Raw genomic sequence first — 26,153 nt, 5'->3', positions numbered from 1 at the left:
TGTGACACTCATGGGGGTGCCCCGGGCCTGCCAGCAGAGTGCGGGCTGGCGCTGGGCCGAGGGCAGGACGTGGGTCTGCGCCGCGCCTGGCTGAGGGCAGGTGGGGGCTAGTCGAAGTCTCCTTCCTCTGTAACTGGCTGAAAGGCCTGGGCAGGCGTTGAAACGTCCAGGGAGCCTCCGGCACTCGCCCGTTGTCTGTCCTGGGGGATTGTTACTGCTCGCCTGGCTGTCCGGCTCCAGCCGGCCCCCGCGCTGTCGCTGCAGCCCCCACGCTGGGCCAGGGCCAGGGCACAGCATGGGGGCAAACCTCAGGAAGGGCTCCCTGCCCCTCCGAGCGCGGGGGCTGCATGCTCAGCAGAGCTGGTCTTTCCCGCCTGACTGGGCCATGTGCAGAGCTCCCTTGGCCTCTCTCTGCGCCCTGGCCACGCAGCGGTGTCCAGCAGGCTGTTCGCAGGGCCCGGCTGGGTGCCCGGCTGCTGAGCACCAAGGCGTCCCTGGAAAGCTGCTGACAAAACTCTGGCGCGTCAGCCTTGCAACGAGATCCCAGGATCCGTTCGCTGTGAGAGGCTGGCAGGGACAGGCCCTGCAGCCCCCGGCTGGCGTCACTCTGCCTCCTGCTCCCTGCAGCGCTGCCAGCACCCTGGGGCCTGGTTCTGTGGGCACAGGTCTGGCCTAAGATCCCAGGGCCCCGCTGGCTGAGCGCTGAGGCAGGAACCCAGAGGCCCACCCGCTCACTCTGTTAGCCTCCCCTGGCTGGTTCAGGGCCTGGGGCCATCTCACTGCGTGGTCTGGTTCTTTGGGGGCCTGGCCCCACGTGGTGTGTGCTGTCAGCCCTGCCGTCTCCTGTGCTGGGCAGAAAGCGGGCTGGCAGCGAGGCCGGCATGGCCACGGCGAGGGCGTCCGGCTGGAACCTCAGGCTGGGCCGAGGCAGGATGGCGTTTTTAACATCTCTTAACCCATCCTTGCACCCAGCGTTTGGGAGGGTCCCTGGCTGTGGTGTTTGCAGGGGGAGGGGGGGGGGGGTCGTGGCCGGGCTCTGGGCTGGGCCCGGAGACTCTCCCATTCCTTGGGCCACACCTGGGCCTGGCGAGGGCAGAGTGAGGTGGGGGGCCAGCCCCCTGCACAGACGCACAATTCCTGCACCACTAGCACACACTGAGGCCTCGAAGTCACAGAGACGGCTGGTGGGGGCTGGGTATTGTGGGCACACCCCCAGCCTGCTCCCTCCTCCCCCCCCCCCGGAAATTGCAGAGCTGGGGCTGGCGGGGGCTGGGTATTCTGGGCACACCCCCAGCCTGTTACCTCCCTCCCCCCGTTGCTGTTTCACTTTCTTGCTCTTCACCCCCAGGGACTTTCTCTGGGGTTCGGGCCAATTTGCATACATTTGAATCTATAAAAAATTAAGCGGTGCTGGCTGCTGCTCTGAGTCAGACCTCCCCAGCCTGACTCTGAAGGAGATGAATAATTTCCCACTTCCCGAGATGTGTGGAGTCTGATTCACGTTCATTTCATCACCTCTCATTGGAGGAGGGGCTAAGGGGTCTGGCTTGGCACTGGGGCTGGGAGCCGCGTTCTGGAATCTGGGTGGCCCCCGTGGAGTCACTGGCACCCCTTGCCCGGCAGCCCCTGCCTCTTGTGCCCGCTGCGGGATAGGGTGGCATTTGTCACCACGTGTCTGCAAGTCCACAGCTCCCCTCCCAGCCGGAGCTGGATGTTTCAGGGCAGGGAGAACCTCTGCCTGCGTCCTTCTGAGGTTGGTCTGAGGCCATTAACACCCGCCAGGCCAGCAGGTGGGGGCTGCTGCGTGCCAGACGCTGGGGCAACACCTCCATCAGCACCGAGAACAGCATCCAACCTGCCAGGAGCTGCGAGGTTCCCTGCACCCAGGGTGCTTGCCCCCATGGGCATGAGGAGGGGCTGCCCCGTCTGGGGGTTGCAGCCTGTGCTGGGAAGGTCCCTTCCCCCTCCCCGGCGCTGACGGCTGTGACTGAGCTGTTGATATTCAGCATGCTCTGCGGCTTCTCCCCGCTCTGTCATCTGGCCGGATCTGCCCACGATGTCTGTTCTGGATGAGGACAAGGACGTAACGTCCTGCCCCGCTCTCTGGGTAACCTTTGCAGTGTGACATGGTGCGGGGGGCCGGGCCCTGGGTGAGTTTGACGAGCATCTTCAGTGAGCAGCTCTCTGCCCCAGAGAGCCGGGTGCTCAGGGGCCACTTGGCCCCATGCTGTGGCGGGTGCCCATGCAGGGACTGGTTCCGGGGCCGGGTTACCTTTCGTTGGCCTTGAACCCAAGCTCCGGGGTGCTGTGTCGGTGACAGCCAGCGAGGGGCACCCTGGTTCCTGGGTCTAGTGCAGGCTGGGCCCACGCTGCATCCTCCCCTGCTACCAGGGCTGGATGATGCACAGACGAACTTTTCTGGCCCGGAGAAGCTCCTTCAGGGTGGGCTCAGGCACCCTGGCAGGGGACGAGCGTGCGGCCCTTCTGCCTGCCCTTTCCTGCTCAGCACTGGGCTGTGGGGCCCTTCACCTCAGTCATTGCTCCAGTCAGCTGGGACTGGTGCAGCTGGAAAGTGGATCCCGCGGGAGCGGGGGTCTCAGGCCATCTCCTGCCAGCCGAGCCCTGCTTGCTTTTCCTGGGGCAGGGCCATGCCTGGGCCATCGGTCCCCAGGGCTGCGATGGGGGTGCTGAGTGCTGTGGCGCCCCTGCCTGCCCCTGGCACGCCCTCCAGAGACCAGCCCCAGGCGGGAGGCGAGGCCGGGGCAGTGGTGCAGTGCGAGAGAGCGGCTCCTGCAAGTGTCAGTGAAACCTGGATGTAAATAAGGAATTAGCATATGGTTTAACCAGCCCCTGCGGGCCGGGGCTTTGTCCTCACAGTGTCTGCTTCCCTCAGTAAAATACCACAGCAGCTCCTCAGGCATGCGGCCAAACTAGCAATCCCCAGCGTGGTGCAATAAACTGCGTCCAGAGGCGGCTCCTTGAAATCACAGCTGAGCCTCTGCCTTGTCTCGCCAGTGCCTCTAGCACCAGGCCTGCCACAAGCTGCCCCGCCCCTGCCTGTGGGCTGCCAGCCGGATGGCTGCACTTCCTGGCCGGTCCTGGCTCTGCTCCGGCTGTGTGGGACTGGGAGCTGGGCCTGCTTTTCCTCCGCTGCTGCTGGTTCCAGGAGCAGGAGGCGGGCGCTGATGGGGAGCTGTGTGAGTCACACTCAGCGCCAGGTGCATCCTAAGCAGCAGATGCTCCTCTAAACGAGCCTGGCACGCACAGGTTGGCCAGGTGCCTTCCGCAGCGCGTGGGCCTGGGCCCCTCTTTGGGAGGGTGGAGAAGGGCCCGTCTGCTCCCCACCAGCACACGGGTGAGATGCCATGGGTGGGCTGGGGGCAGAGAACTCGGGGAGCCTGGGCTGAGCAGGGAGGGCGTCAGACTCGTCCAGCCGTGCCGGCTGTGGGGTGGGCGCAGGTGGTGGGAGTCAGGCGGCGATGTAGTCCATGCAGCCAGCGCTGCTCCACTGGACACACGGACTTGATCGAATCTGAGCCGCCGCTCCAAGCGGAGGGGCTGGTGTGGGGGCCTGCGGCTGCCTACGCCCAGCTCTGCGCTGGCGAGAAGAGCTCATGGGGGCTCATGGACTTGGTGCAGTCGCGCAGTACAGCGGGCGGGTGGCTGACGGCGCCTGGCCTCTCCTCTCCCCCTCCTGGTACATTAGGAAGCTGGCAGCATAATATTTGATGAGCAGATAATCTCCTGAATTGCAAACAGCTTTCCCCAATTGAAGAGGCGGATTACCTCTCTCCAGTGTAATCATGTTGACATCTCTGAGCAGCCGCGTTTGTCCTGGTCCCCGGCTGTGCGGTGGATTCCAGCGGCTGCACTCCGCGGCAGGACGTGTGAGCGGGGCACATGCCCTGCAGTGCCGTGCTGCCTGCCACAGGGATGCCAGGCCGAGAGAGCCAAGGGAACGGCCATGGGGAGACGCTGGCCTGGAGCGCTCGCCGGTGTCGGGCACCAGCTGGGCTGTGGGATGCTGCAGGGCTGGACTCCAAGGGGTTGATAATGATGTAGGCCCAGACTCGGGGTTTCAGACACAGCGATCAGGCCTCAGGACCCTTCCCTCTGAGCCCCAGCTCCCCCTGCCAGAGAGCTGGCGTGGGAGCTCACCCCTGCACGGCCCCAAGCGCCTGAGCCTCCCGCACCTGCTGCCAGGCCCGCTGCCCGGAGCCCTCTGCTCTAGGCAGCTCCTGGCCCAGGGCTGGGCGTCTTTGGGGCTAGTGAAGTTTCCTGGGTAGAGGAAGAAGTCGGGGTAGGGGGGTGCTCAGGGCAGGGCAGGGCAGTTCACAGACAGCTGGTGGCACAGACTGTGGGATTCATTTCCTGGGGCTCGTGGAGGCCGGCTCTGCATCTGGCCATGAGCCGGGTGGGTGTTCCCTGCCCCAAGGCGGGGAGGGTTTTTGGCTCCCCTGAGCGAGGTCCCCTGCAGCTGCACAGCCCCAGGCTGCCCCGGTGACTCCCTGTCTCCAGCCCCGCGCTGGTCTCACGCTCCCTGTCCTGCCCGCACAGGTTCACAGGCGCCGAGGCGGTGGTGATGGGAGACGTGACCTACGGCGCGTGCTGCGTGGATGACTACACGGCCCGGGCCCTGGGAGCGGACTTCATGGTGCACTACGGACACAGCTGCCTGGGTACGTGCTGCGCTGACCTGCCCTCGGACCCCTGCCCGCCGGAGGGGCCCTGGGCGCCGGTGCCGCGGTGTGTCCTCGCTCAGGGTCAGTACAGAGGGAGAAGCCAGTGTAGGACAGGCTGAACCCCCGCCCCCTACTCCAGTCACCGGCCCGACCCTCCCTGCACCCCAGTCAGCGGGCCGGGTCCCGAAGCCCCGGCGTGGCCATGCCCAGGCTCAGTAGATGCTCCTGGCTGGCAGTTGTGGGCGGCTGGAGCCCGCTGAGGGGTGGGCCCTGTGCCGCAGCGGAGGTGTGTGGGGCTGCCTGCAGTGGGCCGGGCCGGGCCGGGCGATGGAGCTTGGAGAGCCAAGCAGGCTAGTGAGAGAGCTGGAGGGGAGAGGATTGGAGCCGGAGCCGCTGGGCCAGCCTGGCAGGGGCGCGTGCCCGCCCCGCTGGGGCCGTGGGGCTCGGCTGAGCTGGGTTTGGCAGCCATGGCTGGCTGGCTGGCTGGAAGGGCTGCTGTAAAGGGCAGGCGATGAGGCGGCGCGGCGCTCCCCTGGCAGAACCCTGCTCTGCCTTCGGTTGCCATGGAAACTGCGGGGCTGTCCCAGATGCTGCAACTTTGAAGCCCACCCAGGGTGGAATCAGCCCAAAATAACAATGAGGCGCTTTGGGCTGAAGGTGGAGGCGCTGCCCTGGTAACGGAGGCAGGGCGGGCGGAGGATGCATCCCCAGCCTGGCTGCAGGGTGTCTCCTGGCTGTGCTCCCCTCACCCCTGGAGACGGCTGCTGCCAGGCCTGGCCGCCTGCCTGCTGGTGTGGCCAGAGCCGGCCTGCTCGGTGCCACGCGGAGCTCTTGGGACGTACACTCCCCGGGCAGTCACGGCGGACGACCGAGCCCCCCTGCCCGTTGAGCACTGGCCTGCCGCACACTCCGCCATCCGTCACCCGGCCCAAGATCCTTCCCCTCTGTCCTTGGCATCAGCGGGCATGTGGAGTGGGGCCATCTGCGCAGGCGCCTGGCCAGGAGCTGGGGTCCGGCTGGCAGTGCTTAGCTAGATTTGCATTGGGCTGAGTCCTGGAGCCGTTCTAAGCCCCGCTGCCCTGGCTCCCTCACTCCCAGACGGTTCTCCATCCCGGGCACCACGCAGCCCAGCGCCAGGCCCAGGGCAGGGACGCCAGCTGTCTGCACCGTGGGCCCCAGAGAGGGGAGCCTTGCTGAGGGGTGAATTTACAGGGTGAAAAATGACTTTTAACAATCACGTCCCTTTTCGTACTGGAAACCGAGGGGCAGAAGCCACGTCGGTGTGAGTGACCCAGTGATAAATGTCTGTGCTAGCGATTCCATCAGTCACTCGGGAGCCGGGGCGTGAGGGAGACGCAGCGTCAGTAAACCTGGGAACGTGAGAACTGGCCTGTAGCCTGTTGTTAGATTAATTCACAGCGAGAAGGGGCGTGATAGGGCTAGCGCTCACACTGTGCTGCTGCCTGCCCCAGGAGGCGTCTCTCCTTAGCATCTCCCCCAGGCACACGGCTGGTAGCTACTTTACGCCCCAGCTCTCCTGCTTTCAGGGAAATGCAGCCACTGCTGGAGTGGAACGCTCATTCCTGGACAAGCAACACCGCATGAGAGCTGAGCGGGAGAGGCTGAATAATTCTCTGCCTGCTCCTGCAGGGACCAAAGGGGGTGGTTATGCCAGAGCCCACCACAGCCCCGGCCTGGCCAGCACTTGGGCAGGGTGCTTGGAGACCTTTCCAGCCATTCTGAAAGGCAGCGCCGCCACCCTGGGCCACTGGCTCAGCCCTGATGCCGAGGGAGCACCCTCTGCTGAGCCGCCAGCACGGCTTCTGGCCAGGCCTGCGATGCCCGACAGCCCCAGAGCCGTGCGGGCACACGGCGCCATGTCTCCCACAGCGGCTGGCTTGGTGCAGGGCGCGGCCAGCCCCACGGGTGCGGTGCCGTGGCGGGGTTCCCCAGGAGCCAGAGGCAGGGTAGTGCAGGTTTCCAGGGAGACCGGAGGGCATGTCCCTCGCTCGCTGGGGGCGCACGGGTGTGCAGAGGGGCACACGCTGCCCAGTGCCGTAAGGCCGTTGGCTGGTCCCCGCGAGGAACCGGCGGGGGCTGGCTCTGGGCAGCGGGGCCCCTGGCCATTTGTTCTCCTTTGTGGTGTTGGCCTTTCCGTAGCTGTGCCGTGTGGTCAGGGCGGGGGTGCCCCACAGCAGGCCGCTGACCCCGCTCCTGCAACCTTTCAGTTCCCGCCAGCTCCCAGCACGTCGGGCTCTGAAGGGCGCGTCTCCCTTGGGGGGCTGCAGCTCCCGCCCCCCTTGCCAGGAGTAGTTTGCACTGAATTGGGATCAGGGAATGGCGCCGTGAGGGGAAGGGAGCGTGGAGCTGGAGCGCGATGCAGGCCCCGTGTTCTTTAATTATTTGCTGAATCGTGGTGACACGGGCTCCTTAGCAAGGTAATTAGGTTTGTGTCCATCGATTCCCTGGGCTGCCGTTACCGGAGAGGAACGACCCAGGCGCTGCTTTCCTTCGCCGGCAGCGCCTCCGCACTGGGCTGGCCCAGCTGCTCTGCACACGTTGAGCTGCCAGGCCAGGCCAGGCCGAGGGATGCACGCACCAGCTCCTGCCCTGCCCCCTTCCAGTCTGGCTGGCTCAGTGGCTGCATGTGAAATGTTCCTTGGTATAAATAAATGAAGAGATGAGATGAAACAGCATTGGCCAGCGCCGGCGAGAGCCTGGAGCCTGCTTAAAATGGGGGCCCAGGCTGCCAGTGCAGCGCAGCGTCATGGAGCCAGGCCCCTCTCCCTGCAGAATGGCTGCACTCGGGCACTGGACCCCTGGGTCCCCAGCGGGACGTGTCAGCCGCCAGGCTCTGGCTCCTTCCCCAGCAGTGCCCGGGGGGCTGGGGCTGCGTGTGCTGGGACGCTGCTGGCAGAGCTGGGGGCAGCCAGCCGAGCCTCACGCCTCTCTCTCCCTGGCCCCAGTGCCCATCGATGCTACTCAGGGGGTGAAGATGCTCTACGTGTTCGTGGATATCAAGATCGACACGGCCCACTTCATCGAGACGGTCCGCTTCAACTTCCCCAAGGCCAGCTCCCTGGCGCTCGTCAGCACCATCCAGTTCGTCTCTGCTTTGCAGGTGAGATGGCGGCGGGGCCGGCGCCAGGGCCTGGGCCTCACCCCAGGGACTGCACAGGGCACCGGAGGTGGGACCCCTGCCCCTGTGCCGGTGCCGCTTCCCCTGCCAAGCCCCGCAAGAAGCTACCTTCAAGTCCCTGTGACTGCAGATAAAACAACTTCCCCAGCAAGGTGTGAGCGCGGCCCCCGTGCGTGCAGAGCAAACACTCAGGTTCCTGGGCTAACAGGTTAATGAGGAGCACAGCAGGGACCGTGACCTGCCCTTCATCTACAGCCTGCACACGCACCTGCCTCTGCACTTGCATTTGTATCCAGAGCCGCGCAGCCTGGAAATCAGGCAGCTGGGGGGGCGGGGGGCGATCGTTGTAACGTCCCAGGTGCTGCACAAGTGTCCTTGTGCCGAGGCTCCACGTTGGATGCTGCAGTGTCGGGGTGGGGCACGCTGCTGTCCTGGCGCTGGGCTCGTGGTGCTGCACCCGGCGGAGGGGGGGTAGAGCTTGCTTTTCTCAAACCCGTTTCAGCCCAAAGCCCCTGCAATGGCGCAGAGTGTGCAGAGACCCGTCCAGCGGGTGTACACCTGTGTGTGTGTGTGTGTGTGTGTGTGTGTGGGTGGGTGCTGTGCAGCGTGTACGTGTGTTGGCATGGGGCGGGGGGTGCACACCTGTGTGTATGTTGGGGTGGTGCTGTGCAAGGTGCACACCTGTGTGTGTGTGTGTGTGTGTGTGTGTGTGTGTTGGGCAGGGCCGTGCGGGGTGCACACCTGTGTGTGTGTGTGTGTGTGTGTGTGTGTTGGGCAGGGCCGTGCGGGGTGCACACCTGTGTGTGTGTTGGGCAGGGCCATGCGGGGTGCACACCTGTGTGTGTGTGTGTTAGGCAGGGCCGTGCAGGGTGCACACCTGTGTGTGTGTGTGTGTGTGTGTGTGTGTGTGTGTGTGTGTGTGTTGGGCAGGGCTGTGCGGGGTGCACACCTGTGTGTGTGTGTGTAGCAGTGTCTCTCTTTCCAGCCGCGGTGATCGCTCGGAGCCGCCCGTCCCCTCTCCTGAGCAGCTGGCCGGGCTGTTGATCAGGTAGTGGGTGATGGCTCTGATCAATGTTTCATGGCAGTGTCCCCCGCTCCCGGGGGAGCCGGCCCTGGAAATGTCAGGGCAGGCAGTTGAGCACTTGGCATTTGGATGCGATGCTGGTCGTGGCAGGGGAAGCTCCGGCAGCCGCTGGCAGGTCTGTCTGCGGATTAGATGCTGCTCATGAATGGCCGGCTCAGCAGGACGGGAAAGATGAATGGGCCTCTGGAGCTGTGTCTGTCTAAACATGGGGTCACTGAGGCGTTAAACGTTTTCTCTTGTATTTTAATTGATGTGTCTCTGAGCCGCTCCCACGTCTGGCCCACGTTCTCTCTCCAGGCAGGGCCGGTTTGCTGGGCCAGCCGAAGGGACCCATTCCGTCCCAGGGCCCCTCCCCTGCAGCAGGGACCCAGCCTGCCTCCCTGCGGACCTGATTCCCCCGGGCGCTGTGTGGAGGTTGGATGTCCAGGTGGGGGGGCTCTGCCCCCTGCAGTCAGTCCGGGGCTGTATTCCAAGAACCGCTGCTCAGTGCCTCGCCATCTCCCTCAGCCCCGCCCTCCCTGAGGCCCCAACCTCCGAACGTGGTCTCTGACCCCTTGCCTCTTCCCCACAGGCAGCTGCCCAGGCGCTGCGCTCCGAGTACAGGGTCAGCGTCCCGCAGTGCAAGCCGCTTTCGCCGGGCGAGATCCTGGGCTGCACGTCTCCCCGGCTGGGGCCGGACACGGACGCCATCGTGTGAGTCCCAGGGATAACCAGCTCTGCTTACTGGGGAACGGTCCTTCCTCTTTGTGGGGGGGCCCCACGTCCATGGGGGGCGCTGGCTGCGGGGGAGCTCCTGCCTCTCGCAGCGGGGGTGTGGTGGGGAGCATGGGAAAGGCGCCCTGGCTGGAGGGGGCTCCCCCGGCTCCCCCAGCCCCACCTCTCTGCCATCCATTCTGCCCACGAGATGCCGCAGCATGGCTCATGGAGGGTCCTGCTCGGCTGTGGGGCACAGACCAGGGCTCCTGGAAGTGAGGGTCTGTCCGGGGGGGCCCTGGCTTCCTCATGCTCTGGATCATGCCCTTTTCCTCCGCCTTCCTGTCCTGTAGCCCGTCACAGCTCTGCCCTTGGCCCCGCCGCGAGGCAGGAGTGGCTGAGCTGAGCAGCACTCGGAGCACAGGTGTTTTGAAAAGCTGTGTAGCGAAAGCCGTACAAACCCCGTGCCCGGAGCAGGCCTCCTCCCACCCGCTCATCCAGCAGCGTGTGCGGCCAGGCGGCTGTGGAAGTCTCAGCAGGAGCCTTGGGTTCCCTGGCCCGGGGGCCGGTGGGGCTGGGGGAAGAGAATCTGGCTGAGCTTGGTCTCCCGTGCCCCAGACCTTCGGGGGGACAGGATCCGCCGATTCGGGGTCTGCACGGATTGGCGGGTGCTTGTAGCGCGGCTGAAATAATTGAGTCGTATCTCAGAAGAGAGACTAGATGGAAAGGCGGGCGGATAATTGGAGAAGACGAATGGCCGGAGCCCAACATATCATAGCGACATTAATTTTATTTAAGGACAGCAAATTAGAGGGAGCAATTCGCTTCCTATCACCTAATTATTTTAGGTAATGGAAATGCTTAATGTGCTGTGAATACAGCCAGCTGCAGAAGAAATAAATAGAGCGACCCCACCCCAGGGGGAGCCGGGCCAGGAGCACAGAGGGCCCAGGCAGAGCCATTCCCTTGCGGGGGGAAGGGGAGGAGAGTTGCTTGGCGGTCCTTGTGTGGGGCAGGCGACCCACAGCTCACACTGCCCCTTGATTGCCCCCCGCTCGGTGCGTTAGCACGGGGCAGTGACTGAACTCCCTGCGTCAGGATCGCTGGGGGTGGCACAACTTGGTGACTCTCGGGGTGTAACGGGGGCGTCTCACCCGACCCCACACAGACACATGGGGATGCTGGCCCTTCAATGCAGGGTGTCGGTGCAGGCCTGGAGCCTCTGGCGGGTGGGGGGAGGAGGAGACCCCTCCCCCCCCCCCGCTGTCCTCCCACACTGCGCTCTGGCAGGAGCCCAGGCTGGCCCTGCTGGTCTTGCCTGTTCAAGTCCGGCTCTGGCTGGGCCCCAGGCTGTCTGCCTGGCCTGGCCCTGCCTGTGCTCCAGGCTCGGCTCCACCCCTCTGTCCCCAGAGCCTCGTGAGATGCCTGGGGGTGGATCTAGTGCTGCAGAGCCAGCGTGGCTCCAGGCCCCTGGTGACCGAGTGCCAGGCTGGCAGGGCAGGCGGCCCCCCCGGCTTGGGGCTGGCACAGCACTGGGTGCGTTTCACCAGCCCTACGAGGCCCCATCCCCGCTGGGCAGGGATGGAGCTCTGTCTGCCTGTCGGGATGGAGCTCCTTCCCGGCTCATCCTCAGCCCCCACCTCCCCTGCTAAGGAGCACGGGGCAGGGGTGGGAGAAGGCAGCTGCTCTTCTGTTGCCCTGGATCCTGCTGCTCTGCCCGGCCCCGGCACAGCAATGGGAGTGGAGGTGAAGGTGTCCCAAGGGCCTGGGATCACGCTGCCTGGCAGTGGCACGAGAACCTAGGAGGAATGGAGACGTAACATGCCGGGGCAGCCTTTTAAACATAGCCTGGCTTGCCCCAGCCTTTGCCTGCCTCTCCCGCCCCACAGATCCCCTCTCTGCCTGCTTCCCCAGCTCCCGTGGGTCCAGCCCACAAGTCTTGCTGCTTACTTCCAGACTTGGCTGAAAGGCAGGGAGACGGATGGCAGGACGAGCAGGGAATGCGCGGGACGGCCAGCTCCTGTCATGTTTGGGGTCTTCCTAAAGCCCCAGCTTCTGGAATCAGGTGATGACAGAAGCAGCAGGTGCCACATAACGAACAGCACATTTCTAGCGTGGATGGGTGCAGAGAAAGGCAGAGGAACGGGATCTCTGGAGGCAAATAGCCTGCTCCAGCCTCGGTTGGCTTTGAAAGCGTGCTGCTGTCATGGTTTTGGGGGCCTGACTCCATTGCTGTGGGTTTTGTCTGGTGCTGCTGACTACACATGTACTCAGCCCTGGGGAGAGCACCATGTGCCCTGCAGCACCGCAGGGGACCCCATGGCCCAGTGTCGGGGTGGGGTGGGGTAGAGAGGAGGGGGGCAGTGCCTGGTGGCACTGCGTGGGCCGCGCTGGTGAGTCCTGTAGACACAAAGCGTGGTGAGAGCTGCCTCGGCGCTGCCGTTTCCCCAGTCCCCTGACTCCACAGGAAGCTTTGAATACCCCAGTGGACAGCTGAGGAATGGCCTGACCATAGGGTATGGGAGTCGGGGGCGGAGACGACAATTTTCCTGAAGGGGGCTTGGCCGTGGAAAGTCAGGCACATCCCCCACGCCTCCTCAGCCAACGGGTGTTTCAGGGCCAGGCTTGAGGGCTGTCTCATTCTGCCTGAAGGTACCAGCGCGTTCCCACTCGCCATGTAAATGCCTGATTCCTGCTGAGCTCCTGCCCACAAGCCTGTCCTGTGGCTGTGAGTTCCACAGACTAATTGTGGGTTTCCTTCCGTCAGTTTTAGATGCGTTTCCCGCTTGGGGTGGAGGAGGGGAACTCCGTCTCCAGTCCATGTTCATGTAGACCTGGGCTTTTCAAGACCAGCCCTCCTCCCCAGCCCTGGCTCTCCTCGTGGTAAAAAGACACGGCAGCTGGGTGCAGGTGGGGGGCTCTTGTGCTGCTGCAGATGTGGTGTCCAGCTGCTGCTGGGGAGGCGTGGCTGCCGTACTGCGCGACGCCTTGCGCCCCGCGCGCACTTACGTTCTTATTGCGCCCCGTCTCGGGGGCTAACTTTTGCAGACAAATTAGCTTTGATCTTCCAAAATGTCATTCTCCAATTAAGGGCAAAATCTAGTCAAGTTTTACGTCTGAATTCATTCTCCAAGCCCTCACTCCATTAGGGCAGCTGAGTGAAAGGCTTTGAAATGTAATTGCTGACTTGAAATCCGATTAGGGATGGAAGCAGAAATGTCTGTAGCCAGCCATGGCCGTTGAGCGGCTCTGGGCACTGCACAGTGACTCTCTGCCCCTTGTGCAGTAGCGGGGATCTGTTCGGGGGGGCGAGTGGACGCCTGGCGTGGCTCCAGCAGGGGGCGCTTACCGAGGCAGGGGGCGGAGTGTGCTGTGGGGGGAGGAGCCCCAGGGCGGGTGGTGGGACTGGAGGTGGCATTAGGGTTATTATGAACTCTGAATACGTTCCTGGCTCATGTCACAGAATCACAGACTGGGAGGGTGGCAGGGACCCCAGGAGGCGTCTAGTCCAACCCCGGCTCAGAGCAGGACCAGCCCCACTAAACCATCCCAGCCAGGCTTGGTCAAGCTGGGCCTTAAACACCTCCAAGGATGTTGATTCCACCACCTCCCTGGTAGCCCATTTCCCCACCCGCAGTAGCCAGGCCTGCTCAGTGCCCAGGCTGCCGCCATCTCAGTGGTGCCAGCAGGGGCACGTCCTGCTGGGCGTGGGAGGGGACAGCTTAGCATGGCTGGTTCAGTGCACGCCTGAGGCCTGGTCTAAAGCTAGGTCAGTCCAGCTAAATCACTCGGGGGGGAATCCCGGCCCCTGAGCACTGGCGCTGCGCCGACCGGCCCCAGTGTAGACGCAGCGATGGCAGACAGCGACCGTGTTCCTGCAGCGATGGGAAAGCCCCGTCCCTTGGTGTACGCGGCATCTACCCTAGAGCGTTGCAGGGGCGGAGCAATGGGGCACAGCTCGTCGGGCAGACGTGGGCTGAGGGCCGTCAGGCGGTGCAGGTGGGTGCGTACAGCACGGCACCATCACAGCAAATCGTTCCCCACTCCTGGAACAGGAGCAAAGCCCCGACCTGACCTCCGGGAGCCCGGCGCTCGTCCCCATGCAGGCTCCCAGAGCCAGGTCCTGCGTGTTTCTCCCTGAGGCTCTTCTACCTCCACCCTGCTCCCCAGCGAGGTGCAAGGGGGGAGCTTTCCCGGGCCGCGTTTGCCAGCATGCGCTGCTCCTTCCCTCCCCACTGGTGCTGACGGGGCCCAATACGGGTTCGCAGGCTGTTTGCAAATCCCAGATGCAGGTTGCTTGAGCCCCGTCCTGTCGGCATTTCACTGCTCTGTGTCTGTTCTGCCCGGTACCGGAGGGGCCGTTGCTCTTGCACCCAGCACTGAGACGCAGCAGCACCCACTGGGCAATCTGGAAAGTGGCTGGACCCCACCTCTGGGACTCTGCTGTGCTCTGCCCAGCGTGGCCCCTTTCCTTAGCCTCTCTCCTTGCTACAGGTGCCTAGGGGACGGGCGTTTCCACCTGGAATCGATCATGATCGCCAACCCCGGAGTCCCCGCCTACAGGTACGGAGCCCGCGGGGCGGGTCCCAACGTTCATGCGAGGTTTGAGCCGGGCGGGGGCGTTGCTGGGGAGTGACTGTGCGATGGGATTTCCTGGCTGGCTCGTGGCCACCTGCCCTCCCATTCTGGCTGGGCATGCCACCTCTCCCGCTGGCCGCTGCTCAGACCCGGCTCCCATTTGCAAGCTGGTAGCAGGGACAGCTGGGAAGTGGTTCACGTGTTCTTGGCTTTTTAGTACAAGTTACTGCCAGAAGCGGGGTGGGGACGCTGGCAGCCAGCGCGCTTCGCCGACCCGTGCTGCCGTGGGGCTGGGAGAGGAGAGAGGGGGTGGGGGTAGAACTTGACTACCCAGCACGGACCCTGCTCACTGGCTTCTCGGTCAGCTGCTGCTCCTGGAGCAGGACCATGCGCGATGCCTTCACCCGCCTGGCCCCAGCAGCAGGCTCTGCCCGCCCCCAGGGCACTCAGCACGCAGGGGGACTTGGCTGGCAATGGAGGGCAGGGGAGCGGTAACAAGCACAAGTGGCCACCGCAGGGCCAGCCGACGGGAGGCGCGTGATGAGCTGAACACCAGCCATTTACTCCTGCTGAATATAAACATTTTGACAAGTACCTGTGAAAGCGCTTGGAGGTGCAGCCATTAAACTCCCCGGCTGCTGCCGGCACAGGCCATAAAATGTGATGATGAGGCGGCTGAAAGCAGATGAAATATCAGGAGCGAAAGGCTGGGCCCATTTGGTGAAATCTGAATTTCTTAGTAGGTCATTTGTTACTGACGGGAGCCGCACGTCAGCTTGATGGTGCTAGGGAAGCTGCTGCAGCCCAAGTGGGATTTGATTAAAATTCTCTTCGTCAAACAAAGCAACAAATCAAAGATTTCTTCATAATTGCCGAGGGGGGAGAGCAGGGCCTGGGGGGAGCGAGTGGCTGGCCTGGGAGCCTTCGGCAGGGCTGAAGCCAGGGTCCAAGCACAGAGATCTCTCTGTTCACATGCGGCCTGCGGCGGGCCCTGGGCCCTCGGCTCTCTACTGCCCCCCTCCCACAGCTGCTGTGCGCCTCCCCTTGCGTGTGTGAGGGAAGGTCTGTCCTGCGCCCCAGGGCCTCGCGGGCGCCAGGGACCCAGCCTGGCTCCCACATCTGGGCCGGGCCGCACCAGAGAGCACCTGCCCCTGGAGCTGCAGGGGACACAATGTCGTGGAGTCGCCCCAGCAGGTGATACCAAGAGAGCAGGGCCCCGGCCTTGCCCCACCTGGCTTCTCGGCAGGAGCCGAGTTGGATGGGGCAGCGGTGGGGGTCTGCCCCTCTCCAGGAGCCCGTCCACCTGCAGCGGACAGGAATGGTGATGGTGTGGGGCTGCCTGCATCAAGGCTTCTCATCCCCCTCCCTGGGGAGAGAGCTCGGCGCCCCGAATGTGCTGTCAGTCCTGGCAGCGGCGTGCAGCGCCCTGGAGGTCCTGATCCCCCCAGAGGTGATTCGAGGGAGGGGCAGGAGTGCTGGGTGCTGCCAGCTGGGCCTGCCCTCAGCCATGTCCCTTTCCTGCAGGTACGATCCCTACAGCAAAGTCTTCTCCAGGGAGCACTACGCCCATGAGCACATGCAGCACGCCCGGCAGGAGGCCATCCGCACTGCCGCCCGCGCCCAGAGCTGGGGGCTCATTCTTGGGACCCTGGGGCGCCAGGGCTCCACCTCCGTCTTGCAGGTACCTTCAGAGGCTGGCTTGGCCTGCCAGTCAGGCTCCCCCAGCCCTGCTCTGTGGGTTCAGATCCAGGCTGAGTTCTGGGGGCTTCCCCCAACGGGCTGGACTGAGCGTGGGCTCGCCGTGGGGGGAGACGTGCTAGAGCACCAGTGACCAGAGCTCTGCTCCCTCCAGCACGTGGATCACTGCAGGCTTCGCTGGGCCCTTCAGCTGGGGGCAGACCCAGGCCTGCGGGAGCTCAGGTGCTCACGGCTCAAGACAGGATGAGGCTGCTGACAGCTTCACCCTGGCGCCCTGGCGAGGGGCACCGGGACGGAGGCAGAAGGAGCAGCAAGTGCCGGGCCGGTGCTGAGCCCGCAGCAGGCAGCCTGGGCGGGGACGGCTGCTGCTAACGAGCACAGATTGTTGTCATTGGACAGTAATTACCTCATTAGCCAGAGGTGGGGGGAGAGATGAGCGAAGCTGCTGTTCAGGGCTGATGGGTCCGGGCTCCATCTGCTCTGCTCTGCTCAGGAGAGGTGCCCCAGTGGCCCAGCAGAGAGACCAGGGGCCGGGGAGTTTGTCTTGCCGCTGCCTGGGCTACTCCAGTGCTGGGCAGAGGGAGGGAACCCTCCTCCCCCGGCCCCCAGGCCAGCACTTCCAGTCCCTAGGGGCAGAGACCGTTCGCCTGGAGGGGGGACCACTCCAGCCTGTCCCCCGCTAGCCCTGCCCTGCTACAGCTGGGGGAACGGGGGCTTCCAGAGCCTTATGGCATCAACTGCCCCCCAGCAGATGACCCCACCGCCAACCCAGTGGTCGGACCCTCTCACTCCCGGTGGTACCCCCTTGTCTCACCCGTTCTGGCGAGGCCCTGCCTGTTCCCAGGCTCGTCGGGCAGGCACTGCCACGCCGCCCCCGGGGGGGGCTCGTGGCACATGAACAGCTGGTCCAGCCCAGCGCTGAACGCTGCCTGTCGCTTTCCCCACAGCACCTGGAGGCGCGTCTCCAAGCCCTGGGGCTCCCGTTCGTCAGGGTGCTGCTGTCTGAGATCTTCCCCAGCAAACTGCAGCTTTTCCCCGACGTGGACGCGTGAGTGTGGCCTTGCTGGGCCTGTGTCTGCCCTGTTCCCTCCGTGGCCCCTGGGCGCCATTCCCCGGCCGGCTCAAAGGCCCCTCTGGAATCCGGTCTGGCCTGGCCTCCTCCCTCCACTCTGCATCACAGCCCCTGCGCTCAGCAGCATCCCAGCCACGGCCTCGCTGCAGCACTCTCTGAGGATGACGCCTCCTCAGCCCCGAGCCTGGCCTGTCTCTTCTGCGCAACTCCCGGGACAGACCCTTTGCCCCTGCAACCGGTCTTCCCCAGGCAGGGCCCATCCGCCCCTCCTGCCCAGTGGGGTGGCTAGGACACAGCCAGGCACAGCCCACTGGCTCGCGCAGCTGTTCATATCTAGGAGGCGCCATCCTTCACGTGCGCCAGATCCCAGTTGTTCCCCCTGCCGGTCCATGGGGCTGCCTGGGCGCTGCCCCTCGTCACGTGGGGCATCAGGCGCGGTGCCGTGTGGCCTCCTTTGGTGCTCTCTGTGCTGTGTTAGTGGGATCAGGCCTCCAGGCTCTTGCCGTCCTGTGGGGCTTTCAGGGACACGAGCATGGGCTTCCTTTAGATGGGCGGGATTGTGTCTCTGCCCCTCCCGTCAGCTGGGTCCCCGGGGGTGGGCGGGATTGGAACCTGCTGGCAAGGCTGGTGCAAGGGTGAATCCCACTGATTTCCTGGGGGCGCTGGAGCCCACAGGAGTGAGCACCCAGCCCCTGTGCAGGCCGGGGCAGGACCAAGGAGCTGCCTGCCTTTGCCCCCACCCCTGCTGCACTGCTGCTAGCCCCTGGATCACCGTGCAGCATGTGAGCAAGTCTCCCGTGCCGGCTGCACGAGGCCCTGCTCCGTGGGGTCGATGGGAGGGGGCAGACCCTGTTGGCAGCTGAGGCCTGAACTCAGTGGGTAACCGGGCCCCTGTGCTTCCTTCCAGGTGGGTGCAGGTGGCTTGTCCCCGGCTCTCCATTGATTGGGGAGAAGCCTTCAGCAAGCCACTGCTCACGCCCTACGAGGTAAGGAGTTCCCGGCAGCCCTCTTTCTCACACCAGTGCAGGCCACCTTGGCAGACAGGGATCTCGCCCAGCACCACGGGAGTTGGCGGACCCCGATCGAACCAGGCCCGGGGCCCAGAACGGACATTGTCTTGGCTGAGCTTGTTCCATAGCAGTGAATCTGCTGCACGCCCAGCCCAGCCCAGGCTCCCCAAATGCCTCCTGCCCCCCCACCAATTGTCTGACCCAATGCAGGCAGCCTGTGTGGAAGGCAGAGGCTCTGGGAGCTCAAATAACAGCATGGGCACATTGCACCATGCCTGGTACACAGCATGTCCTGGGCTGCCCCCTCTGTGCAGACAGAGACGAAGGGGCCGGCGGGGCGTTATTTTAGGAAGGGTTCATGGTCACGTTTGTCATTCTCCGCCTGGTCTGCGTGGTGCATGGGGGGGAGGGCCAGTCGCAGCACGCAACGCTCCACGTGCTTCTGCAGGCCACATGCAGAGCTCTGCAGGGGCGTTCTCCCTGGGCTCCCAGGCGCCCCGGCTCCCCCCACCACACACACAGTGAGCACCTGGATTGTTACCAGTGCTCATGATTTAATACGCAGCCAGGGACCCCAGCGCTGCGAGCTTCCCAGAGCAGTGCCCAGCCAGGGACCCCAGCGCTGCGAGCTTCCCCAGAGCAGTGTCCTATTAGTATCCAGCACCTCAGAAAGCTGCAAACTCTGGTGGAAGTGTAATGCCTCCTAACCATCATTATACTGTCACTGAAGTGCATGAGCCGTCTGCCCTTCTGCCTTTGAGCCCTAAGGCACCTGCTGTGGGGCTGCTTCACTGGTTGCTTCTCCATGCGTCTCCCCTGTGGAGGATGCTGGTTCCTTTGTTGTGGTGACACGTCTTTGCATCGGTCCAGGCTGCTGTGGCTCTGAAGGAGATCGAGTGGCAGCAGACTTACCCCATGGATTTCTACGCTGGCCAGTCCCTGGGGCCTTGGACAGTCAACCATGCCAGCCCCCAGCCCCAGCGGGGCACCGACCGGCTCACTCAGGTGAGAGACGCAGCAGGGCTGTTGCAAGGAAGAAGGGTCCCTGGGGAGACACAGGCTCCCTTTGCTGCCCCCTCCCAATCCGTTTCTCTCGGGGTGGCGCTGGGGAACGTGGCCATGAATCTGCTCCAGCCAATGGCTCTTCCTGAGCCTCACCTAGCCCTTTAACGGGGTCAATTGCTGGAAGCGGGCGCGGCTGCTGGCTGCCTGCCTAGGCAGGGTGGGAGGCCTGCTGTGCAGGGAGTGACAGGAGAAACCCCCATGGTGCCTGCACCTGATCTCCAGAGGGATGGGCAGGTGCAAAGGGCTTCCTTGTGGTCAGACAAGGGCAGGAACAGAAGGGAGCTGCCCCTGGCCTTCCCCTCTCTGTTCCCCAGTGCTCCCTAGGGATGGATGGGACAGTGCCGGAGCCCTGGGCAGCGAGACAGCAGCCCATGGTGCAGGTTAAACTCCTGCTTTTCTGGGCTCTGTGCCCTCGGCCTGCACTGCCTGGCTCTGCTGTGTGCTGAGAGCACCACCCTGTGGCTAGTGATAATGAAATGCTTGGTGTCGGCCCAGCCCTGGGCAGCCAGAGCCCCACCTCCACCCCCGTCATCCTGGAGAGGGGCACGGACTTCTGCCCAAGGTCACATGGTAAAGGGACCCAGGAGTCCAGACTGCCGGTCTCAAGCTCAGAGTCCATTCAGGTGCTGGCCCCATGCGAGGCGGTGAGTGGCAGGGATGCTGAGCAGGAGGCCGGCTCTCTGTGAGGTGGAGCAGGTCTAGGAGCTGGCCTGGCATTGCGGAGCCAGCTTGCCCCAACTCCAGTGTGTCGTGTGTGTCAGGGCTCCCACTCCACACCATGTGTGGCACAGGTGGATGTAGGGTTGGCCCCCGGGCGCCGGAGACCCTCCGTACACCTGTCTGCGGGGGAGGGAAGGAGAGGGGGCAGGTGTGTTTCAGAGGCAGCAGCTGGGAGTGGGGAGCAGGCGTAATGACAGGAAGGGGGTGGCAGACTCCAGGGCCGGATCCTGTCTGAACGGTCTCTCTGTCCCGACCAGAGGAAGCGGACTGACCCCGCAGCCCCAGCAGCTGCCGGAGCGGGGAAGCAATGCACTGACTGCAGCTGTCCAGAGCAGGCCTGACTCCAAGCATGGAGCTAGCAGCGGGACCAGCCCTGCCGTGACCAGCCTGGAAGTGAGCGCTGGCTTCGCGGCAGGAAGGGCTGTCTGACTGCGGTGCTGGGGAAAGGGGCCGATCACTAGCCCGGTAGAGTGACTGGTGCCCAGAGCACCGACCGACGAGGCAGGGCCGCGCTGCCGCTCCGTGCCCTGCCCTGCCCCGCCCTGGGGAACCAGCTCTGGGTCTGGCACGTTCAGCCCTGTCCGCGCCCAGGCTGCCCTGCAGGGGCCAGTTGTGGCAGCGGTTTCTTTTTCTGCCATGGGACCAGTCCGGGGACTGGCTGGAGATCCCAGCTGGGGACCAGCTGTGGCCAGAGGTGATTGGCAGGCACGGACATGCCCCGTCTGTGTACCGCGGGGAGGGGGGCGTGGGGCAGGCAGCGCCTTGGGCTGGGCTGGGCTGGTTCGGTCGGGCTGGGAGCGGGGCGGCTCTGCCGGGCTGCAGGCCCTGCCGCCGGGAAGACGGGCTTAGGCCGGCACCGCTCGTGTCCCTGGCTCGGGCGCGGAGCGGGTCAGCCCGAGCAGCCGGGACCTGCGCCGTGCAGCGGGTGTGTGAGCACGGCCGGGCGGGGGGGCTCACCGCGGGGGGGCCCTGTAAACACGCCGCGAACAATAAAACCACAGCCTGCCGCTGCCAGACCCGTGCTGCCGCCGTGCCCCCACTCCCGGCCTGGCCCCCGCCCAGCTCCGTGCCCCCCCGGCCCCGATTCAGCGCGCGGCTGTGGACGCTCAGGGCCTGGCGGGGCAGGGCCGCGCGGCTCCATGGAGGGGCACAAGCGGTGGGGGCGGGGCGGGGCGGTCACTGGCTGGGCCAGGCCGCGGTGCTGACTGATAGGTGGCGCCTGCCATCCTCGGTGCGCGCCGCCCAATGAGAGCCCGCCGTTGAGCCCAGCTCCATGGCAACGCTAGTCCCGCCCGGAACTAGAGGCATAGGCACTTCCGGTAGACGCGAGGGGCGGCCGGTCGGATTTCCGGTTCCGGGGGCCGCCGCCATCATGTCCGGGGGGAAGCGGCCGCTCCGGCTCCTGTGTCTCCATGGTTACGGCCAGAACCGGCGCAGTTTCCACGAGCGGACCGGGGCGCTGCGCAAAGCGCTGCGGGGCCGCGCGGAGCTGGTGAGCGTGAGCGCGCCCCACCCGGTGCCGGGACCCGAGGCCGAACCGGAACCGGCGGCGCCCGAGGCCGGGAACGTAGCGGGGCCGCGGCAGGGAACCGGCCCCGGTTGGGCCGAGCCGAGCCCCGGGGCCGGGCCTGAGGCGCGCGCTGCCCGCAGCAGCGGCAGGACGGACCCGGAGGCCGAGCCCCGCGGCTGGTGGCTCCCCGCGCCCCAGGAGCGGGAGGAGGCGGGGGCGGAGGCTGCCCCCGGCGCGGGGCTGGAGGCGGCCCTGGCCGCCGTGGCCCGGGCGTTCGCGGAGCTCGGGCCCTTCGACGGGCTGCTGGGCTTCAGCCAGGGCGCGGCGCTGGCGGCCGTCGTCTGCGCGCTGCAGCAGCGCGGCGACCCGCGCTTCCCGCTCCGCTTCGCGGTGCTGATCGCCGGCTTCCGCAGCCGCGCCGCCGCCCACGGCTGCTACTACCGCGAGCCCATCGCCCTGCCCTCCCTGCACGTGCTGGGCGAGAGCGACCGGCTGGTCCCCGCCGCGCGCAGCCGGGAGCTGGCCGCCCACTTCCTGGCGCCGGCCCTGCTCGCCCACCCCGGGGGCCACTTCGTGCCGGCCGCCGCCCCGCAGAGGAGAGCCTACCTGGAGTTCCTGGCCCGGTTCTGAAATGAAATGAAGCCCGCGAGCCGCAGCCTCTTCCTGGACTCCTTGTAAGGCAGCGATTGGCGCTGGTCCCGCCTGGCTCGGGGAGGGCCGGGCCTGCCCCCCACTGCCCCCAGAGCTGAGTTCACCTTGATCCCGCACGGGCCGCGCTGACGGGATCACAGCCAGACGCAGCTCCACGGGAAGGTGTCTGATAGCAGAGGGCTCTTTCCTCGGGCAGATAAATAACACGGTCCAACGGTTGGAAGGTGAAGCCAGACACATTCAGACTAGAAATATGGCACAATAACAACCACTGGACCCTTTGACCTGGGATTGTGGTGGATTCTCTGGCACATGGAGTCCAAATCAGTCCTCCATGGCTTTATAAAAGACTCTTGACAAGTTACAGGTTTGATGTGGGAATTGCTGGTTGACATTCAATGTTTTGTGTGATGCTGGAGGACAGACTAGGTGACCATAGTATTCCTGGCGTTGGGGTTTAAGATTAAGCCTGATAGCACAGATGATGTGAAGACAGGTGGAGTCTTGCCACAGGAGGTTCATATTTGGCAATGTGATCTCTAATAAATAGAACTCCAGTCATAGATTCCCAGGTCCCTATGTTCTCCTGCCATCTAGACAGACTGAGGACAGGGCATTTGCTGCCTTACTTCAGATCCCAGAGTTTCTCTGGAGAAATAACTCAGGAGCGTGTTAAACCCTCCCAGCCTTCACTCTTTGTATCTTTCCTGTTTTAGTTTTTCTTGTGGCCTCTATGAAGACTTAGCTGGCTGCTCTGTGTGGTAGTGATGGGAGACCCAGATCTTGGCCAGAGAAAATGTCTGCAGAGATGCAAAATGAGGGGCTAGTGCAGAGCATGAGGATCTCACTCAGCCTTTACACCCCAAAGTGGTCCCCTCAGAGAAACCAGCTACTGGGCCAAACCTGGTGCCAAAGCTGCTACTTCTTAGCTCTAGAAAAGATTCCATCTGCCCCTCTGCTGGAGCCATTCTCCCTCCTAGCTAAGACGTTCCTGTGCACATCCAGCCCTGAGGAATTAGATGTAATTTCACTCCTTGCAGTTGTCCTGTATGAAGTGCACTTACTCCAAGGAAGAACTTCAAAGTGTGACAATCCTGCCTGCCCAAACTTAGGCCAGATGTTTGGCTTAGACATTTTCCTGGAACATATAGTAAGTTTGATTTTTTTTAAAAGGGGGTGAGGGGAGGGACTGGGGGCTCTGCTGGGCTTCTCACACTGGTTGTACTAGCCACTCGAAGTGGAGTCTGCTGTATCTGAGACCAACGGTAGTTCCCTGAGAAGAGAGGAGTCTGAGTCAAGAGCTTCTGTTCAAAGGATTCTCTCTGAAAACACCTGTTTGAGAGCAGCACAACCTGTCTCTCAGCAGAAGAGACCGCTTCACAGACATCACACTGATGACCCTGCCCCAGGTCCAGATGAGAGTCATTCCCTCTACCAGACGCATACAGGACAGTATTGTGGTCTCAGCAGATGGTGCTGTAGGGCAGGTGAAGCAATCCTAGTTGCTGCTGTAAAGGGGGAAGGATAGTATTGTCCAGAAATGATCCCTGAAGGCCACAGTATGGCAGCTGTATCCTTAGCTCTAGATGAGGGTAATGCTGCAGAGTGAGACCGAGACATGGGAAGCCAGATCTATGCTGAGGTTCTTTCAGTTGCTGTGACTGGTTTCTGGCTGATGGTAGCATTTTGCCGTCTTGTGGTAGCTGTGCTAATTGCAGGATTTTAAACTGTATCCAGCATTCTGTGTTTTGGCACATGTGCCCTGAGCCATAGCTAGTTCACAGTCACTGCAGTAAATGGATAAATCACACCCCTGTGAACAGACTGAGGGATGTCCACTTCCAAAACAGTTTGAGCTAAAAGTGATTCTCCTTTATCTCCATAGTACCAAGACACATCCTATGGGTGACCACACAAGAGGTGAGAGAACCAGCATTTGCGGGTATGATTCCATCTAGAGTTGCAAGTCTGTCTTTATCCAGCAGAGGGCTGTGGTTTGGCCCAGCTCGGGAATAGGCTATGCGCACACACAACTCGGCTGTGAATGTAGTGCAAGCAAGCAAACCACTGCATAGGAAGGTGCTCACCCAGCTAGCAGAAATGAGTCCATGAAAGGGAGACCTGCTCTGTCTCCGCCTGTCAGCCAAGCCACCACAACTTCCCCATGTTCCTGAGTCAGGCTCCGCTTTCTAAACGCTTTTGAGATGCAGCCTAGGAAGTGCTGCACACCCAGTAGCAGTAGCTCTGCTCTAAGGGGGTGCTCAAACTCCTTGGCAGCCTGCATGTCAGAGTGAGACAGACAGAGAGAATGTCTTGGTGTTGCTCATTTCACTGAGTTGTTAATTATGAAAGGGCTGCAGCAGGAAAAGCACATTGCAGAAAATCACGTGAGTCAATTATTTCAAAGCTGTAATTTTTCACACTCTCTGGCTGCAAGTGTCTGCAGCAGTTTTCAAGGGCTAAGAGGTAAGGGAGTAACCTCCCCACCCTTCCAAGTGCTTCTGTATTACAGTGCGGCAAATGCTCCTGTCTGCACTGGGTTCTCCAGGCAAACCCAACGGAGATTGACTTGCCTCTTTATTCTTAGCCGTGTGCTAAATAATACAGGCCAGTGCACATCAACCTTGACCTGCAGCTTTTGTCAGGGTGGAGCAGGGGTGACTAGGAAGAACCAAACCAACTTTCACTTGTGCCCTGAACAGAACTGAATCAAAATCTCACATGGTAAGAAGTCTGCACATGCCTCTTAACTCTGTGGTACCTGACTCCCTTGAAACAATAACTCAGGACAGATTTGTAGAGGTATTTAGGCACCTGAAGATGCAGCTAAGCACCTGGTAGGATTTTTTAAAGCACTATAACTCCCATGGAGTTATGCACCCAGGCACCTTTGAAAACCCTGTGTGGTGCCTATTTGAATCTTCAGGTGCCTTTATACAAGGGTAACAAACGCTTTGGTCAGTGCCACTAGCTACAGCCTGGACGAGGGAAGTGATTTGCCCAGGGTCACACAGTGAGTCACTGCAGAACTGAACATGTAACCCTGGAGTCCTGGCTCTCGGTTCCCTTTAACTAGCCAATACAACCTCCATACGCTCTTTGTCGCATGCAACGCTGGTATTCCCTTGCTGTGTGTTCATCTGTGGATAGTAATCCAAAACTGATATTAAAGACCCCCCCCTCCCTGCCTGTATCCTGCTCTGCAGCTTAGCCTCGAGCCCTGATTTTGAATATTGCTCTAGAGAGGCCTGTGGATGAGCAGAACACAGAATAGCTTTTGGGAGTGAGCCTGAAAAAGAAATAGAGGACGACCTATCCCAAAAATCACTCCCACATTGACGCTAGTTGTGTGTCTGTCCTAAGCCTGTTGGTAGAAAGGCCAAGGATTCAATGAGCCACAGATACTGCCCTACCCTTGCTCCTAGAGAGGGGCCATCCCAGGCCGGGTTGGGGCATCAGTGAGGCGGAGGTGGGGGGAAGCTTGCCCTGCCATAGCCTGTGACCACAAGCCTTTAATACCGTCCCTCTCCCTCCTTTCACTAGCACAGCATTCCCCGAGGAGGCCTGTTGGCATTATTCTCAGAGGCGGAGGGGGCCAGCTCGTTGAGTTTCACAACTCTGCTGGGTTCCTGTAAGGAATGAATGGACTATTCCTGCTAATGGATTCCAGCCAGTGAAGTGTCACGCGCTGGCCGCTAGAGTTCTGATTTTCAGAGTGGTTTGGATGGCTCTGCTCTGTTGGCTGCTTGTATTTACTTCTTAAAAGCCCTGGGGTAATGACAACGATGACTACCGTAGTGCACGGATCTCTTTTGTGCGGCCCTGCGCTGCTTCCTGTTCCCAGCAGTGTCACCTAACAGCTAGGTCTCTGGAGGTGTCAGCTTCCTCGCACCGCTGTACATGTTTATCATGGGAAAGCAGGCGGTAGGTGAACGCTCTGGTCCTCTCCCCCTCAGTGGGATGGCTCTGCGCAGGAGAAGGGTTGAGCGTCTCTTATGGTCAAGAAACACAGCTGCCGTTCCAAGCCCCACTTGTGCTGTTGGGCTCCATCGTGCTCTCTCTGCCCGCCCAGCTGAACTGAGCCTATTTAAAGGGCTCCAGACGTCGCCTCCTCCCACTAGTCAAAAGGACTGAAGGGAGATAGGTAGGGCAGCCAGGACTTTGGCTTGAAGAGAAGAGACTAATGGCCAACTAAATGAAACCACCCCATCCCTTTCCAACCCCACCTGTCCTGTCTTGGCTCCACCCATC

At 62.8% G+C, this 26,153-nt stretch overlaps 2 protein-coding genes across 7 annotated transcripts in view; both read left to right on the top strand.

The window, feature by feature from the left end:
- The window catches only part of DPH1 (diphthamide biosynthesis 1), a 33,801-nt gene extending 13,142 nt beyond the window's left edge, over positions 1-20,659 (top strand). The window contains exons 4-12 of the mRNA XM_067565973.1: positions 4,558-4,679; positions 7,649-7,803; positions 9,477-9,598; positions 14,093-14,161; positions 15,701-15,857; positions 16,822-16,922; positions 17,854-17,932; positions 18,827-18,961; positions 19,999-20,659. Coding sequence (XP_067422074.1) covers positions 4,558-4,679; positions 7,649-7,803; positions 9,477-9,598; positions 14,093-14,161; positions 15,701-15,857; positions 16,822-16,922; positions 17,854-17,932; positions 18,827-18,961; positions 19,999-20,082 — 1,024 coding nt within the window. The 3' untranslated portion in view covers positions 20,083-20,659. The remainder of the gene's footprint in view (positions 1-4,557; positions 4,680-7,648; positions 7,804-9,476; positions 9,599-14,092; positions 14,162-15,700; positions 15,858-16,821; positions 16,923-17,853; positions 17,933-18,826; positions 18,962-19,998) is intronic.
- A 355-nt stretch (positions 20,660-21,014) lies between these two features.
- On the top strand, positions 21,015-25,691 carry OVCA2 (OVCA2 serine hydrolase domain containing). 6 transcript variants are annotated; one of them, XM_067565978.1, is made up of 3 exons: positions 21,015-23,052; positions 23,788-23,822; positions 25,451-25,691. In XM_067565978.1, the coding sequence occupies exon 1, from the start codon at positions 21,015-21,017 to the stop codon at positions 21,879-21,881; it is 867 nt and encodes a 288-aa protein (XP_067422079.1). In that variant the 3' UTR covers positions 21,882-23,052; positions 23,788-23,822; positions 25,451-25,691. The 6 variants fall into 6 exon arrangements, with proteins under 6 accessions (XP_067422079.1, XP_067422076.1, XP_067422078.1 ...); XM_067565975.1 differs by having other exon boundaries at positions 25,446-25,691; XM_067565977.1 differs by having other exon boundaries at positions 23,788-24,626.
- The last annotated feature ends 462 nt before the right edge of the window (positions 25,692-26,153 follow it).

Source organism: Emydura macquarii, unplaced genomic scaffold, assembly GCF_026122565.2.
Source record: "Emydura macquarii macquarii isolate MOO-44397 ecotype Brisbane River unplaced genomic scaffold, CSIRO-AGI_Emac_v2 contig_2699, whole genome shotgun sequence".
Taxonomy (NCBI): domain Eukaryota; kingdom Metazoa; phylum Chordata; order Testudines; family Chelidae; genus Emydura; species Emydura macquarii.
The sequence above is the reverse complement of the archived record's forward strand: the minus strand, read 5'-3'. Positions and strand labels throughout refer to the sequence as shown.

Bases quoted from the DNA above. Each gene is read 5' to 3' on its own strand.
- OVCA2 (XM_067565979.1), top strand. From the start codon at position 21,015: ATGGCAACGCTAGTCCCGCCCGGAACTAGAGGCATAGGCACTTCCGGT.